The 16,851-nt window shown below is 53.5% G+C and overlaps 1 protein-coding gene across 7 annotated transcripts in view; it reads right to left on the bottom strand.

Moving 5' to 3' along the window:
* Positions 1–16,851, bottom strand: part of ARHGEF2 (Rho/Rac guanine nucleotide exchange factor 2) — a 56,106-nt gene that overhangs the window by 10,749 nt on the left and 28,506 nt on the right. For 4 of the 7 annotated variants that reach the window (XM_066261857.1, XM_066261858.1, XM_066261863.1 and 1 more), the window contains 9 exons: positions 6,574–6,718; positions 4,259–4,326; positions 3,856–3,919; positions 3,096–3,225; positions 2,764–2,873; positions 2,506–2,652; positions 1,221–1,471; positions 519–644; positions 46–163 (listed from right to left, as the gene is read on the bottom strand). In XM_066261857.1, coding sequence (XP_066117954.1) covers positions 46–163; positions 519–644; positions 1,221–1,471; positions 2,506–2,652; positions 2,764–2,873; positions 3,096–3,225; positions 3,856–3,919; positions 4,259–4,326; positions 6,574–6,718 — 1,159 coding nt within the window. Of the gene's footprint in view, positions 1–45; positions 164–518; positions 645–1,220; positions 1,472–2,505; positions 2,653–2,763; positions 2,874–3,095; positions 3,226–3,855; positions 3,920–4,258; positions 4,327–6,573; positions 6,719–6,908; positions 6,957–15,379; positions 15,583–16,851 lie in introns of those variants that run through there. The other 3 variants (XM_066261859.1, XM_066261860.1, XM_066261861.1) reach the window with 2 other exon arrangements.

Here is a 16,851-nt window from a genome sequence, read left to right as displayed (position 1 = left end):
CCAGAGAGCTCTCAGCCCCTCCTCTCTCTGGGCCCTCCCTCTCACCGTGGGAATGCTGCAGGATCCGATTGATGAGCACTGGGTACTTGGTGATGCGCTGGGTCACCAGCAGGATGCACTCCTGCACCCCATGCCGCTTCAGCACAGCCAAGCGGGTCACTTTCTACAAGGGCAGAGGCAGGGCTCAGAGCCAGAGTGGGGCTAGAGGGCAGGCAACATGGGAAACACTGGACTTGGAACCTACGCTCTGGTGCTGGCCCTAACTTGGCCATTGACCTTATGCTGGCTCAGGTGAGTGCCTCTGGAAAATGAGGACACGCCACAGATTCACTGTGAGGACAGTCAGACCAACCAGTGAAAAGCTCTTGCTCTACTGCCATGAGGGGCTCCATGAGCAGACGGTCCACGGGGCTGGTGAACAAACGACCTCCATGTGGGTGCAGGACACACGTGCTGGGGGAGGCTGGGTTTGGGCCACCAGAGGAGGCTGAGTGCGGGGCCTGGAGAGGTTTGCTCACCCGGATGAACTGCTGGAAGCGTTTGTCTCGGGCATATAGCTCCTTATAGAGCTTTAAGGCCTTGGTGTGGCGGCTACAGAACTCTGAGTAGGTTTTCCGCATCTGCTCAGCACTGGGACCTGAGAACTAGAAGTCGGGGAGCAAGGCTAGGTCAGCATATTCCCCAAAGCCACTCCTTATTTCCTGTATACACTCTGGCCTCCTGCCAAACAGGCTGGCTTCCTGCCTCTCCAGCTCTCCCTGGCTCTACCCCCTAGAGCAGGGGTCCCCAAACTACAGCCCATGGGCCACATGCGGCCCCCTGAGGCCACTTATCCGGCCCCCGCCGCACTTCCGGAAGGGGCTCTTTCATTGGTGGTCAGTGAGAGGAGCACATTGACCATCTCATTAGCCAAAAGCAGGCCCATAGTTCCCATTGAAATACTGGTCAGTTTGTTGATTTAAATTTACTTGTTCTTTATTTTAAATATTGTATTTGTTCCCGTTTTGTTTTTTTATTTTAAAATAAGATATGTGCAGTGTGCATAGGGATTTGTTCATAGTTTTTTTTACAGTCCGGCCCTCCAATGGTCTGAGGGACAGTTAACTGGCCCCCTGTGTAAAAAGTTTGGGGACCCCTGCTCTAGAGTTTGGAGGCAAGAAAGACCACTCTAGTCACGCCTCCTTTCATGAATGTAGTCCACAGGTCCTGCTTTTTCTCACCTGGCTGATGAGCAGGTCACCCAAGCGAGGGATGACAAAGTTCCGGGTGCTGCCAGGGCACAGGGCCTGACGTCGGCGTTCTAACAGCTGGCTGAGAAAGCGTGTATGAATGTCACTGAGCTCATCCACACAGGGGAACAGGCCCTGGACCACTCCTGGCTCCAGCTGTAGCTCTTCTAGCATCCCCGTGCGGAAGAGGCGGATCATGATCTTCAATGTCCGTACATGGTGCAGCTCCGTCTGGATTAGCTCTGTGTGGACAACGGGACATCTGGCCTTTAGCCTGGCTTGGCCACAATTGGTGGGATCTAGGCTGGGGACCTCAGGGCTCTATCTGAGGTTTCAAGGTCACTTCCAAGTTAACATTCTACATTATTATGACCTTAGATTATTTTCTAATCATTTTTTATTCTTTTTTTTCTTAGATATTTTGCTTTTTAAATTTACTGATTTTTTTTTTAGAGAGAGAAACATTGATTTGTTGTTACACTTATTTATGCATTCACTGGTGCCTTGAGCAGGGATTGAACCCACAACCTTGGTGTATTAGGACGATAGTCTAACCAACTGAGCTACCCAACCAGGGCCACTTTTTATCTTTATGATTGTCATCTCAAGTTGTAAGCTGTTTTAAGGCAAGAACCTAAACAGTTTCCACAGTCTCTAGCATGGTGCTGGGCATGAAACAGGCATACAGTCAAGACTAAGAATTGACTAGAATGAAGAGAAAGAGATAAATCTTTGGAGACTGCCTGAGTAGGCGGTGGCACAGTGGATAGAGCATCAGACTGGGATGCAGAGGACCCAGGTTCGAGACCCCGAGGTCACCAGCTTGAGCGCGAGCTCAGCTGGCTTGAGCAAGGCTCACCAGCTTGGACCCAAGGTCGCTGGCTCAAGCAAGGGGTTACTCGGTCTGCTGTAGCCCCACGGTCAAGGCACATATGAGAAAGCAATCAATGAACAACTAAGGTGTTGCAACCAAAAAACTAATGATTGATGCTTCTCATCTCTCTCCGTTCCTGTCTGTCTGTTCCTGTCTATCCCTCTCTCTGACTCTCTCTCTGTCTCTTTAAAAAAAAAAAAAAAAAAAAAACACCAACAAAATTTTGGAGACCAACAGCTCCAAAAGGTGAGGGTTTAGTGGTAGCTTCTGGGATGCCAGGCAGGGTCTTAGAGACCAGTGGGGTAGGAGGGATGGGTCTTGAGAGGTGGAGGCTAGCAGAGGAAGGACAACAATGGACAGGACCTGGTAAAGGAAGAGAAGTCTCAGGGTGGTCTTGCTCACCATAGATGACATCCTGCTGCTTCATCACCTCTTTTTTATGCTGCTGCAGGAAGCCACTATCTACAGCAAGGCTCCAGGAATCAGCTTCAAAGTCCTTCTCATCCATCTCAAAGTCGCTCATCAGCTCGTTGTAGATAACCTCTGCGCCTGGACATCAGTAAGGGAAACAACTCAGAGCCTGGGTCCTTCTCCAGGCCCCTTCCCAGGCCTGCCCACCAGCCCCTCGTCCCCAGGTCTGCCCAGGCCCCGCACGGTCACCTTCGTCAATGAGGGACTCCACTGAGAGTGTTCGGTTCCGCATGTTGAGGGAGTCTGTGGACTGGGAGAGGATCCGGCGCAGCCCCAGTGGGGATTCATCATTGAAGTGTCTGAGGGAAGTGGAGGCCAGCTGCATCACCCCAACTCAAGCAGAAAAGCCCTTCCCAGGTGCGGAACCAAGGCCGGGATCAGAGAGGCAATCACCCCACGTTCTCCTTACCTGTCTGTCTATAATTCTTAACCCAGGGATGACAAGGACCTCTTAGCCCCCCTGGTCTCCACTGCCACATTCTCTGCCTGCTGGGCTCTCCCTTCCCCAAGCGGAAGCTCACCCAGCAATGTTGGTAGTGGACACACTCTTGGCTAAAGATAAGGAGGAACGGCCGCGGCGGGAGCCAAGCAGGGACTGCCGGAAGCTGTCAGAGGGGTAGATGGCGGAGCTCGGCCGCTCCCGCGTGCTGGCTGCAGAGGCACACCGAGCAGGCCAAAGTCAAACCTGGTGCCTTCCCAGGTTCCTTGACTAGAAATGAGGCCTCCTCTCCCCCCGCCCCATATAGCCCACTCTAGTCAGAGAAAGATGATAACAGTAACGCCACCTTACGTTTGTACAATACTTTCAATACACAAAGAGCTGTCTTATCTCTTCCCCGCAACATACCTAAGAGCAAACTGAAGCTCAGAAACATTACAAGGTTTGTGCAGGGTGACTCAGCCAGTGTCATTCAGCAGGGACTCAGACCCTGGTCTTTTTGACTAAGCACCATGCTCTTCCTGTTACACCAAAGCTATCTGAACTGACACTTGACAGCCGTCACCAACATCCAAGTACAGTGTAAATAACAACAACAACAATAATAATAATACAGAGTGTGACCAGGCTCAGATGACCAGCCATCCCAAGCCCTAATTCCCCCTTGGAGTCTTCTGTCCTGCCCAGAAGCCCATGAGACTGGACATCTCACCATCTGCTTTCAATTAAGGGGAAGAAGGTGCCGTGCCATTGGACAACCTCAAGGGGGCAGCAGAGCCCATGGGCTGAAAGGTCTGGGGTCCAGGGTCCCATGGGAGCTCCTGCACTCCCTCACTACTCACTCTTACTGCGCAGTGAAACAGACTGCAAGGCAGTGTTGTTCTTCAGCAGTGCAGCTTTCTGTTGCTGTGAGACAGAGAGCAAGAGAGAGATACCAAGAACAGTTGTCACCCAAGAGTCACCCTCACAGGTACAGGCAGGAGTTGGGCAACAGGCCCCTTCACAGGAGAAAGCTGGCATGATGGCTAAGGGCACAAGGGTGCCTGAGCCCAGTGCTGGGGGGATATGTCTATAGCAATCGGCTGACCCACTCAGGGCCTGAGGTCTGGGGTTGAGGGTCTGGACGGCCCCGTGGTGAGGAGAGGGGTTGAGGAACACAGGGTAGGGAATGAATGAAAAAAGGCTCGAGGGTACCACACACTCACTACCCTCTCCCCCAGCCCTCTGCCCTCCCTGCCATCTCACCTTCTGCTTGACCTTGGTACAGTTGGCGAGGGTGTCTTTACAGCGGTTGTGGATAGTCACATTGCAGGCTGGGAGGGTGGGGTAAAGAGGGTGAAGGGAGGGCCGGGTGGTACGGGAGGGGACACACCCATATGCAGACACCCATCTCCCCCTGGTCACACAGTCACGGAGACCGTCCTCCCTTCCCACACTTCTCAGCCATCACCACACCCCAGCGCCTCTCCTCCCACCTCCCCCTTCCTTCCAGCAGGGAATGAAGAGAGAGGGGACAGGTGTTGACTGCAGTTAAGCAGTCAGGGCAGTGGGCAATCCTGAGTCAAAGGTGACCTGAGAGGTAGACTAGAGGGAAGAAGGGGTTCCTGGCTGCCAGAGATGAGCTCAAGAAGCACAAAGGTGGTTAAGAATGACAGATGGAAGAGAGGACGCCCACGGAACAGAAGATGGCACAGGAGCAGCTGGGATGAGGGGCTAGGGGGTGAGGCGGAAATTTAACATTCCCTGAGCATCGAGTAAACAGGCCACATTTACTTGGTCCTAACAATCCTTTGAAGTAGACTGTTATCCTCATCTCACAGATGAGGAACCTGTCCTAGAGAGGTTAGATCCTCTGCCAGGTCATACAACTAGAGGTAGAGCTGGGATTTCAACTCAGGCGTGCCTGAATCCAAAGGCTGCTCTTTCCGTTGAACCACACATCTGTCTGTGAGGCTAATGGACCCTTTGGTAGATTGGAGGCAGGGCTGGGCCTCCCCTCCCCTCCCCTCCCCTCCCCTCCCCTCCCCTCCCCTCCCCTCCCCTCCCCTCCCCTCCCCTCCCCTCCCCTCCCCTCCCCTCCTTGCCCTCTGCACTGCTCAGCTATGCCTGCTCTGTCTCCAGTCAATCTGCCTTCTCAATTCCAGGCCCAGGGAGTTCTGTTCCCCAACTAAGGTGAACCTACAGCTCTCACACTCCATCTGCTTCTCTCCCATCACTCACACCACACACCTTGCCATGAGGTAGGAGAGAAGAAGAAGGGAGAAGCAGTCAGGCCTAGGCACGAGGACCGCTGGCTGTCCCTTTCCCCTGACATGAACTCAGCCCTTGGCCCTCTCCAGCTTTCCACCCCCATTCAACAACACCGGAAATTCTGCTAACTCCTTCAGACAATACCCAGCACCATGATCACTTCCACAAATACAAGGCAAGCAGGGTGGGGCAGAGGGGCAGACAGAAGCGGGGGTGGGGGGCTTTCCCCACACCCCGGGAGCTCTTGTTTCCTACCCCCCAGCACCCAGTGTCTCTGCAGTGAACCTCCGCTTTCCACCTGCCTCAAAATAACTCTTGCTGGCTGCCCGCCTCACTGGTTCCCCTGGCAACAAGCGCTGGATTGGGAATTTTGTCAGATCTCTAGAGGGATGTAGACTGGGGTTCCCTCCTCATCTTCATAACTCTAAGGTGAGCAGCAAGGAAGTAAGGAGGTCTCACTGCTTCTTTCCGGGGCTTCCTTCCCCAGGTCCTTAGGGATTAGAGGCTAGAGCTATTGTCCCACTCCTCGGCAGGATGTCAAATACCTCAGTCCTGCTCTAATCACAAGCAGCTCTTGGCCATAAATTGGGGGTCAGGGATGGAACAGGGCAGGAGCTCTCTGACCCTCTGTATAGACACAGGCATTTTGGGGAAGGAGAATTGTACTTCCTAAATACAGGGCTATCCTCAAATGTGAGTGAAGGTCAGCAATTCTAACCCTCACCTCTCAAAACACACATCCTTGCTGTATGCCCTTTCCACTGTGTAGTCGGTCCGACTACAACGTAAGCCAGAGGGTCCTTCACCCACCTTCTCCTTCAAGTTACAGAGATTTAGAGATTTCAGGCTCCACCCACAGTCAATAGAAAAGGAGGAGCAAGGGGCCTCTGGAGTCCCAAATGTCCAGTTCTGTCCAGTAGACAGGCAGAGCCAGCTGCAAGGTCAGTATCTGGCCACCCAGCTCCCTATCCCCCCCCCCCCTTTGCCCTCACACACATTCCTGCTCCTTCTCCAATCAGTTCCCTGAACCATCAGCAGCTGTTCAGGGAGCCATCCCAGAGGGTGACAGCTGCATAGGGAGCCATCCTAGTCCCCTCACCCCCACAGTTCCAGATAGTCCTACTTATGCCATATTCTGACTGCCACCACCCCTAGACGGGAGGAAAGGGAACAAGAGATCAAGCATCTGGCGCTGGCATTTGGGCCCAGCTGGGGATCTGAGTGGAGAGTAACCCCTATGGATCCAGAGCAGATGGAAAGATTAGGGTCAGTGGGCACCGAGTCAGAATGACATTCAGGGTCCAACTTACTTGGGCAGATGAGGGCCTCCTTGGCTGTGATGCTCTTGTTACAGGCATAGCACATGGTCATGCCCGAAACAGAGATGGTGGTGAAGAGGTGCCCATTAGTATAGCGGGCATCCTTGGCTTCCTTCATCTTCTCCTTTTCCCGGGTCTGTGGAAGGAGAGAAAGACACCGAAGCTGGAAAATGCCAGAGTGTCTGAGGAGCCCAGAGAGATAGGCCAGGGAGGGAGGAACGCCTGCCCGGGGATACTGGAAAGACACCACTGCCTAAGGCAGAGCCTGCTGCAGCTGCCCAGGAACGAGCAGGCAGCCCCGAGGGCCCTGCTGGCCCCCGACCTACCTGGCCTCTGCGGCTGGGCTGCCTCCTGTGGCCACTCATCCCTGCACTAGACCTCGGCGTCCTCACTCCACCTCCTAGCCCTAGCTCTGCTCGCCCCCAAGCCACTGTGTCTCTTCTCTGTGCCAGGGGAATATGCGCAGAGAGGAGGGAAAGCGGGCGAAGCAGAGGGTGCCAGCTCACCAGCGCTTTAGATCTATGGGAGTTAGCTCCTCTTATAACCATGACAACCGGTATTGGAGTTACTGTCTCTGTGGCAGTCAGGGAGGGGGGTAGGGGAGGAAGTCCCCTTATCAGATTGGCTGAAGGGGGCAGAATGCCTCTACTGCCACCTCCAACTCAGAGTCAGAATCCCAAACCTCTGACTCTTCCACACACACTCAGCAAGGTACACAGGGTCTGTACACAGGAGGCAGAAGGCAGCATGTTCTCTGTTAACCCTGAAATAGGAGGAGGAGCCTGGTTTTGGTCTTGGGTCACTCCTCCTCCCTAGCTCTTTAAGGAAGGAAACCCAGCTGGTTAGGTGCCATTCCTGACAGGAAGTCTTTCCTGCAGTCTAACTTTTATCCCTCTCATACAACCCTCCAAAACCTAAGATACCTCCTTCTATTCACCTAATTAGTCTCTCCAGTCCTAGGAAGTCCCTTATGACATTTACCCTCCATCCTCCAGCTGTAACATCAGTTCTTCCAGCTCTGGTCTCCCCTAATATGGGGCATACAATGTGCTCGTCCTCAAAACCTCAGATGCTGGCTGTTCCCATCTCTGCTCTCTTCTCCTGCTCCCCTCTGACATCTGCACCTCTTTTCTGTCCCTCAAGCTCCTGAGCCTCCCTGAAAGCCTGGGATATCCTCCTTCCCACCAACTCCAGGGCCTCCTACAGCAGTCATTTTAGTCTGAATTTTCTCTCCACTCTTAGAGGAAGGGGAGCAAGAATAGGAGCTGACAAGACCACCCTCTTAAGGTTTCCTGGCCTCTCAGAACAAATGAGTGGATCATGTTGCTGAAGCTGAAGGTTTGAGCCCCAAATTGGAGAACACTGGTGGGAGTCCTGGGACAGAGAATTAGAACTCAGGGGAAAGTCTTCAGGCTGGACTCTCAGCTCCAGCCACACTGGTAGTTAAGAGGTGGAGGAGGAGCAGAGAGGCACCGGTCTGGTGCTCTGGCTGGAAAAGGGAAGTGCGGAGGGGCTGAGTCAACACCACAGGGGCCAGAGGGCACTGGGCCACAGTGCTCTAGCCCATCTCCAGACTTCCTGGTGTCCCAGGACCCTTTTCTCTCCTGCCTGCCCTAGGAGGCTTCAGGTCTGTCTGATGATGAGCAGAGACCAGAGGTCTTAAGGTCAATCCCCACCCATATCATCATTTTTCTCTTCTCCTCTCCTCTCACACTCCTTCTCTTCCTATCTCCTGGTCTCCTTCCCATCCCATGCCTTCCCTCCTCTACTCTTCCACCTCTGCCTTCCCTTTCTCACTGGAGCTTCTCCTCCACTGCCCTTAGCCTCTCCCTCCCCCTTTCTTCCACATAGTCCTGACCAGTCTCTAACTCTAGCCTCCAATGTTCCAGGCCTCCTTTTTCTGGTCTGGTACCCACCTATCTGGATCACTAGAAAATCCTCCCTTTGGTCTAATCTCCATCTGTCTTGCTCTTGAGAAGACCAAATCCTGCTCTGAATATTAACTGGACTGGACTGCGGAGACCAAGTCCGAACATCTTTCTCACTGCCATGCGCACTCCTTTCTCAAACCCTCTTTGTCCTCCCAGCCTTCTGTATGACACAAAATGTTTTGAGCATGTTTGATTTAAAAGCAAGCAAACAAATAATATTGAATGTCAATTATAATTGAAATTTTTAAAAATAAAAATAAATTACAGCAAGCAAACAAAAACATGAATATTAATATAATAATCATAGTAAAATCAAGGTTGATTTCTAAATCAGGGGTCCCCAAACTTTTTACACAGGGGGCCAGTTCACTGTCCCTCAGACCGTTGGAGGGCCGGACTATAAAAAAACTATGAACAAATCCCTATGCACACTACACATATCTTATTTTAAAGTAAAAAAACAAAATGGGAACAAATACAATATTTAAAATAGAGAACAAGTAAATTTAAATCAACAAACTGACCAGTATTTCAATGGGAACTATGCTCCTCTCACTGACCACCAATGAAAGAGGTGACCCTTCCAGGTGTGCGGCGGGGGCCGGATAAATGGCCTCAGGGGGCCGCATGCGGCCGTAGTTTGGGGACCCCTGGTCTAAATCAAGGTCAACTCCAGAATGGACAGTGCTACAGATCTGTCCTAATGCTACTTCCACTCTCCCCCCTCTCCAGACCTCACAGATCTACCCTAATGCTGCTTCCACTCTCCCCCCTCTCCAGACCTCACAGATCTGCCCTAATGCTGCTTCTACTCTCCCCCATCTCCAGACCTCACAGATCTGCCCTAATGCTGCTTCCACTCTCCCCCCGTCTCCAGACCTCACAGATCTGTCCTAATGCTGCTTCCACTCTCCCCCCTCTCCAGACCTCACAGATCTGCCCTAATGCTGCTTCCACTCTCCCTCCGTCTCCAGACCTCACAGATCTGTCCTAATGCTGCTTCCACTCTCCCCCCTCTCCAGACCTCACAGATCTGTCCTAATGCTGCTTCTACTCTCCCCCGTCTCCAGACCTCACAGATCTGCCCTAATGCTGCTTCCACTCTCCCCCCCCCCCCCCGTCTCCAGACTTCTACCCCCCCACCCTTGGGCCTCCAGGAGGAGAAGCTGAAAAAGAAGGGAGAGGACTGGGGCTGCCAATAAGGTCTCTGGTGACCCCCTCTGGCATTGATGCCACAGACAACCCAGGTTCTCTGTGTCCAGGCTTCTCAAACTCCCAACACTCACCCTCTCTCCAAGTGACCCCCTATTTAGGTGAGCCAGCAGTGGGCAGCAGCCACAGCAACAGCACATCCCAACAAGGGCAATGCCCAGTAGCAGGGGCCCTGGCACTGCCTAGTGCTATTGTCCTGGAGGCAGACTGTGCCCGCCCCAGGATTCAGGCTGGTGAAGACAGGATTACACAGGGACTGCTCACCATGGGTGCCTGCCCCAGAGAAGAAATGAATAGGCTTGTTTGGTTCTTTGTTTTACTCTTTTCCAGGTATTCTTTTTTTTTTTTTTTTTTTTTGTATTTTTGTATTTTTTCCAAAGTTAGAAGCAGAGAGGCAGTCAGACAGACTCCCGTATGCACCCGACCAGGATACACCTGGCATGCCCACCAGGGGGCAATGCTCTGCCCATCTGGGCGTTGCTCTGCTATAATTGGAGCCATTCTAGCGCCTGAGGCAGAGGCCATGGAGCCATCCCCAGCACCAGGCCAACTTTGCTCCAATGGAGCCTTGGCTGCGGGAGGGGAAGAGAGACACAGAGAGGAAGGAAAGGGGGAGGGGTGGAGAAGCAGATGGGCGCTTCTCCTGTGTGCCTTGATGGGGAGTCAAACCCGGGACTCCCACACGGCAGGCCGACGCTCTACCACTGAGCCAACCGGCCAGGGCCTCCAGGTATTCTTAAGATAATCACATTGCTCTCCCATTTACCCACCCACCCACCAGCAGACAGCCCTTTGCCTCCACGCCCTAATCTGTCCACCAAGAAAAGGGCCCATTACTCCACAATCCATAACACTCACCACCAACACTCACAGGCCCTTCCTGCTTGATTCAGTACTCTGCTGCCCAGTGTCTAGAGTCATTTTTCCTCATAAACCCTAACAGGAAGTCTTTCTTGCTACACAGTCTTCATCTACACCACTGCTACATCAAGTGTAAAGTGAATAAGCACCCAGCACAATGGCTGGTATACAACAAACAGCATGCCCTACACAACACATTTGGAAAGAAGGAAAGAAATGAAAGCAAGGAAGAATAAGTGGACAGATAGATGAATAAGTGGATTCCAAGACAAGGAAGGGGTCCCAGCAGCACCCTCAATCCTTGTCAGAGGTTCAGAGCTTTCAGTCTCCTTTCATTTCTCTTCTTCTCCCTCCTCCTGAGGGGCTCTCAGCCCTTCTCTCCTCTTACACCCTTTGAGCTGAGACCTAGAGGCCAGAAGAAGGCCAACCCAAACCCCCCTTCGTTGTCATCTCAGATCTTGGTTACTTTGGGGGAAGTAAAGATGGGGTAAACAGCAGAGGGCATTGTGGCTAGTGGCCCCAAAACTCAAAGGCAAAGGCAGTCTCCCCACTTCTCTGACTTTGTCACTCAGGCCAAAAGAAAAGGAAAACAGTAATGTAAATGAAGGACAAGGCAATGCCAAAGCCTGGACTCTGGCTTCCTGTGCTCCCAGCAGGCAGCAGGGGTGGCAGAGCCTACCCAGGAGAGTCAGAGCCTCTCCAAGCCAAAGCCTAAGCTCTCAGCTGTCCTTGCTCCTCCATCGGGTATGTCCAAATCAAGAGATCTGGGGGAGTCACCTGGTACTCAGAATTGCCTGTGCTCTAGCTGCAACTGGCAGCACCCTCTGTATGATGGGTGACCAGAAGGCCCTGGAGGGTTCCACTGGGAGCCCTCCAAGTCATCTGTGGCTCATCCCCTGGCCTGCAGGGATACGGAGTCACAGGCCGCGAAGGGCATGAGTCATGGGCGATGAGGTATAGGGCTGGGAAATGAGACAGAGGGCTTCTGACTATGGGACCGAGAAGAGGCCTTGGGATGGTCTCAGCCAGGCTCCGTTTCTTTATGAGCTTCCAGGGACAAGATAAAGGAGGCTGAGGCAAAGGCAGCCAATTGAAACACTAACGGCAAAGCCAGACATAACACAAAAAGATATCACCGAGCACACAAAGGCACTTAATAAATGTTTGCTTGATGAATGAGGATGAGACACTAGACAATGAGGATGGGCACACTGGTGAAGCTGAAGAGGGGTAGTAAGGGCCATCGGGAATAAAATTAGGCTAAAGACCCTGAGACCCAGGCATCCTGGACCCCAGCCTGCCCCCCAGCCAGCCACACCTGTCAGGCCAGGAGAGGGAGACCAGAAGAGGGAGGGGGGAGTGATACAGACAGAAGGGCATTTGTGCAAGTGAACAATAGCTATGCCAGGACTCCCTGCCCTCCTGGCACAGAGCAGGCTGGCAGAGCTGGGAGGGGGGCAGCTGCTGCCTGCAGGCCCCCTCCCCCAAGGAGACATAAACAAACCCAGAAAGGTCCAGGCAGCTCCTCTCAGTCATTTCTCTTATCAGCCACAAGAAACCCTGAGCAATCTCACGCAAGCTCCTGGACGACACTTCAAACCAGAGATAGAAGCTAAGAATGGAACAGCTTCCTTACATCCAAAGTACCAGCCTCCTCCATTCAAATACTAATCCAGAACATCTGGGAATGGACAGAGACATGCATACATATACCCCACTGCAGGTCATGTGCATGCATGGGACTCATACGTTCAGATCTGTCCCCTCCCTGACTCCAAGGTCAGGGATCCAGGGAAGCCAGAGGGACTGAGATCAGACCCCTCTTTAAATCCTTTGGTCAGCCCCAGCAGGTTCTTCTCTAGGCTCATTCAACTCCCCTGCTGTCACTGGGTGACTTCCTTAAGCTTTTGCGCCCTTCCCCCATCCTCGCTTCTCCCCTCCCCCTCAGCTCTTTCCCTAACCTCCATGACCCCTAGAATCTTTTCCTATGCCCCCAAAAGCTTCAGCCTCTTGGGGATCCCCAACTCAACTTTCCCCACAAACTAACACCCCTCTCAACTCTCTTCTAGGCTCACCCAGCCTTGCAGTGTGCTCCACGCCTAGTCCTACACACAAAGCCAGCCACCTCTCCATTATTCAGGACAAAGAAATAGTCTCTCTCCTCTCTCCCCACTCTACCTGCCCACGACACTCCAATGCTGGGGTCCTAGAGATTCCAAGAGGCTGGGGGTATATAGAGGCATACCCCCAGCCTCTACAGCCATCCCTGAATCTGTGGCCCCTGCTGGCTCCTAGGCAGGAAAAGACCCTTTGTTCTGTGAGGCATGAAGGTTAGGCTTTGGGGGAGGAGAAAAAAGCGGAGGTGGGCTAAATAGAGAAGAGACCTCTGGGTTTGGGTCCTGTGGAGGTAGGAAGTAGAGCAGAGAGAGTTGAGGGGGTGGAGGGCTGAAGACAGCCTGAAAGAAAATGGACCGAAAAGGAAAAAGAAGCATGGGGAGGGGGAGCCACAAAGAAAGACTTTATGAGGGTGGGAAGGAAAAAGGGCAGGTTTGACTTAAATTTTTCCTTCTACAAGGAGATCCTGGTGAGTACGGAAAGGAATAGGGGGTCAGGGCTAATCTCTGAGCCATCCCCCCAATAGGTAGCAGAAGAGACCATCTTCCTGAAATTATCTCATTTCCATAGTCCCCCCTCTACTTCCCACCACAGAATAAAAAGAAAAGAGACAGCTGGTGTGCTTGGGGGAGGGGGAAGAGGGGATCCAGGGTTTGTTGGCTAAGAACCAACTCCCCCGCTTCTGTAACCACAGCTTTCCGGAGGTGGCCCTCGAAAGCCCTCCCCTTCCCGACCAGCCCAAACTGACAACTACCCTCCTCTCCTGCCTGGCCTTTTTGCCCTCAAAAACCCACCCCTTCAGCCTCTCAACCCCCACTAGATTCCAATACCCCCTCCCACTATGGCCACCCCAGAATATAAAAAGCCAAGCTTCTAGATTCCGAGTTCCCCACTACCAAAACAAACAAACAAACAAAAACAGGATGAGGACCCAGGCATCCCCCACCCATTCCTGCCAATAATGAAGAACCCCCAGAATCTATTCTCCCAGAATTCCTCTTGATACCCCCTGTCTCCAGGTCTGACCTTCACTGGCTTACACAGGGCTTTCCTTTTTAGGGTGGAACCAAATTTCCGCGGTTTCAAAAAAAACCTCTCCACCTCCCTTGGCTCTACTCCAGGGTCGCAGCTCAAACCGTTGAAAAATAAACAGACTTTCAGAGCCGGGGCCTGGCCTGGCACCGGGTTGAGAAGAGCCTGCCTGCCACCCACTGTTCCTCCACACTTCAGCCACCTCTCCTGGCCCTCAGTTTGTCTTAGGCCATACTCAAACCTCCAGCTGTTTTCCTGTTAGTAGAATCTTATCTCACCCCCTAAGGAAGAGTTCCAGGATGGAACCTCTCTCAAGTTAGCCTCAAGACAGGTAGGCAGGCTAGGTACTAGGAGTGGGTGGGTTTCCACCATCCTTGAGGGCTCCAAAAGGGTAGTTTCCTTGCCTAAAGATGGTGGTAGTGATCAGCACAGGAAGGGAGCCTGGAACAGGGCACTGGGGCCCAGGGGTGGGAGGGGAGCCAGAGATTAAACCAGTCACGGGCTGAATCCTGGCCTTTCTGAGAATGGCTCCCACGTGGGTGCCCTGAGTGGCTGGGTAGTGCTGTCTGCATGTGCCACCTTCCTCCCAGCTCTCACTGCAAGTCAGCTTCATTAATTCCTGGGGTCTGGGTGCGGAAAGACCTTTGGGAGTGGGTCTGGGTACAAAGACAGAGATAAAGGATACTTGGAAAGGAGTGGCCAAGAGGTCATGATGGGGGTGGGGGAAAAGAAATTATACACCCAGACTCTTAAAATGGTATGTGAACAACCCCAGACCAAAAGATAAGTGTGCTGGGGCAGGAGGGACAGACAGGGCACAGTGCCCAGTGGGTCAGCCTAAGGGTTTCAGGTTGTTTCAGGTTGTGAGAACATGGGAGTTTGGAAGCTAGAGGGGCAGATAGGGGTGGGAGACCCTGTGTTGCAGGAACAGGGGGTGCTCAGGACTCCTAAGCATGGAGAGAAGGATCCCAGCTACACAAAGACCTCTGTTACTTTCACCTGAAGGTGCCGGCTGGGGGGGAACTAAGCCTTCCCTGACCCTACTACCTACCCGCCCACCAGAGAGGAGAACTGAATCACAGCTGGAAAGTCCATTTGCGAGGAGGAGCTGACTTTTGTCTTAGGGGGGTGGTGTTGGAGGTGATGGTGGGAGGAAGCCGGGAAACCACCCCTTCCCGCCCCCTACACTGGATGGCGAGGACAAAGGGGGAACAACCAAGCCAGCGACTGCACTGACGGGTGTAGGGACGCAGAGAGCAAGCGGGTGGGAGCCGCAGAGTTCTCGCCACCCCCACCCTGATACACACCCTTCCCTCCCGCTCTGTCCCTTACCCGAGCAACTTTCTTTCGCAGGGCCCCAAACACCCGGTCCCGCCGGATCAGAGGCTATCAATACCAGGTCCGCTCTCCCCCCAGACCCCAGCACTGAGGGAAGTGGCGCTGGAGCGCTAATCGTGTCTACTGCTCCCCCCCCCCCTTTACTCACAGTCCCCACCCACCCCGCCAGCTGCCTGCCCAGTCCACGCTCCAAGGATTTTGGTCCAAGGAGCTATGGACGGAGGGAGGGAGAGAGGGCGCGCGCCTGCGGGCGGGGGTCTAAGGACACCCTGGGGACACGCGCGGAGGAGAGAGGTTGCAAGGCTCACCTTACTCGCCAGCTCTTTGCTCCGGTCGATACGCGCCCGCGTGAGGGATTCGATCCGAGACATAATCCCCCGATGCGGGGGAGCCAGAGGGACACTGTGGGACCCAGGCGTCCAGCTATTGTGGGGGGAGGAGGGGCACGGGCTGCCCCGCACGCGTAGCTCTGGGGACAGGAAGTCGGACTCCCCTCAAGCGGCACCGGCGCCAGTTCCTCAAACCGGAGTCTCCACCCCCGCCCAGGCGCAGGAAGGGGAAGGCGGGGCGGAGCAGGGCGGGTGCCCAGGGGACCAACTGTTTGGTCTGGGCAAGGGCAGTTCGAAGAAGTGAGGGGGGTTCCACGGACAAGTTGAGGGCCCCCTCCAGCGCCTGGGCAGTCCTCTAGCCCCAGAGACCCGCCTCTGAGCTCCAGTCTTCCTAAAAGCCACCCCTGCCCAGCCCTGCAGCCCTCGCCCCATCCTCCCAGTTTGTAGGACTTAAAGACTCCGCAGGCAGAAAGATTACTGCTGCCCCAGCTCTTAAGGAAACCCACAACCAATTCCTTCCCGGCCCTCTGGTCCATCAAAGCAGGCCGGAGATGACAGACTCCTTTTACGATTGGGGGCAGGGGTGGAGAGAGGACGGGAAGTCAAAGAGGAACTGAAGTTTGGGTCTTTAGAAGACATGAAGGAGAGGATTCACTTTCAGAGGACAGACGGGGAGAGGAGAGAATTGTCCCGCAAGCCCCCACCCCTCCAGGGCCTTCCTGACTACACACTGTCAATTGGCCTCCCCTCCTGTGTCTGCCTCTGCCAAATACTTGTGGGAGGGAGGGGAAGAATTTGCCACCTTTAGTGGAAGCTAAGAAGCTGAGGAAGTCCTTGCTTGTGTCTAACTCAAGTTCTCTCTGTTGAAAGTTAGGCCAGAACCAAAAGTCTAGAGACCAGGGTGCAGTTGTTATGGCCAGTCTCTCCACAAGAAGGGTGGTGGGGTATGTTCTTTTTTTTTTTTTTTCCTTCTCTTTCCAAGTGAGAAATGGGGAGGTAGAGAGACAGACACCAGCATGCACCCAGACCAGGTCCACCTGGCAAACCCCATCTGGGGCCAATGCTCTGCACATCTGGGGCCATGCTCACAACTGAACTATTTTTAGTGCCTGAGGTGGAGGCTCCACAGGAGCCATCCTCAGAGCCCAGGCTGATGAGCTCAAACCAATGGAGCCATGGCTGCAGGAGGGGAAGAGAGAGAGGGAAGGGGAAAGGGGAGGGGGAGGAGTAAAGAAGCAGATGATCACTTCTCCTGTGCCCTGACCAGGAATTGAATCCAGGACATCCATACACTGGGCCAATGCTCTAGCACTGAGCCAAGAGTATCTGGACCCTTAGACCCAGTTCTTGAGGCAACCTCCACTTTTGGTGAGCTTCCTGCTACTGGGAAAATTCCTCCTCCACACTAGCTATACCCACTTACTTTGCCACTCATTTCTGCCTTCTAGGGT

Source organism: Saccopteryx bilineata, chromosome 2 (genome assembly GCF_036850765.1).
Source record: "Saccopteryx bilineata isolate mSacBil1 chromosome 2, mSacBil1_pri_phased_curated, whole genome shotgun sequence".
In the NCBI taxonomy this organism is placed as follows: Eukaryota; Metazoa; Chordata; class Mammalia; order Chiroptera; family Emballonuridae; genus Saccopteryx; species Saccopteryx bilineata.
The sequence above is the reverse complement of the archived record's forward strand: the minus strand, read 5'-3'. Positions and strand labels throughout refer to the sequence as shown.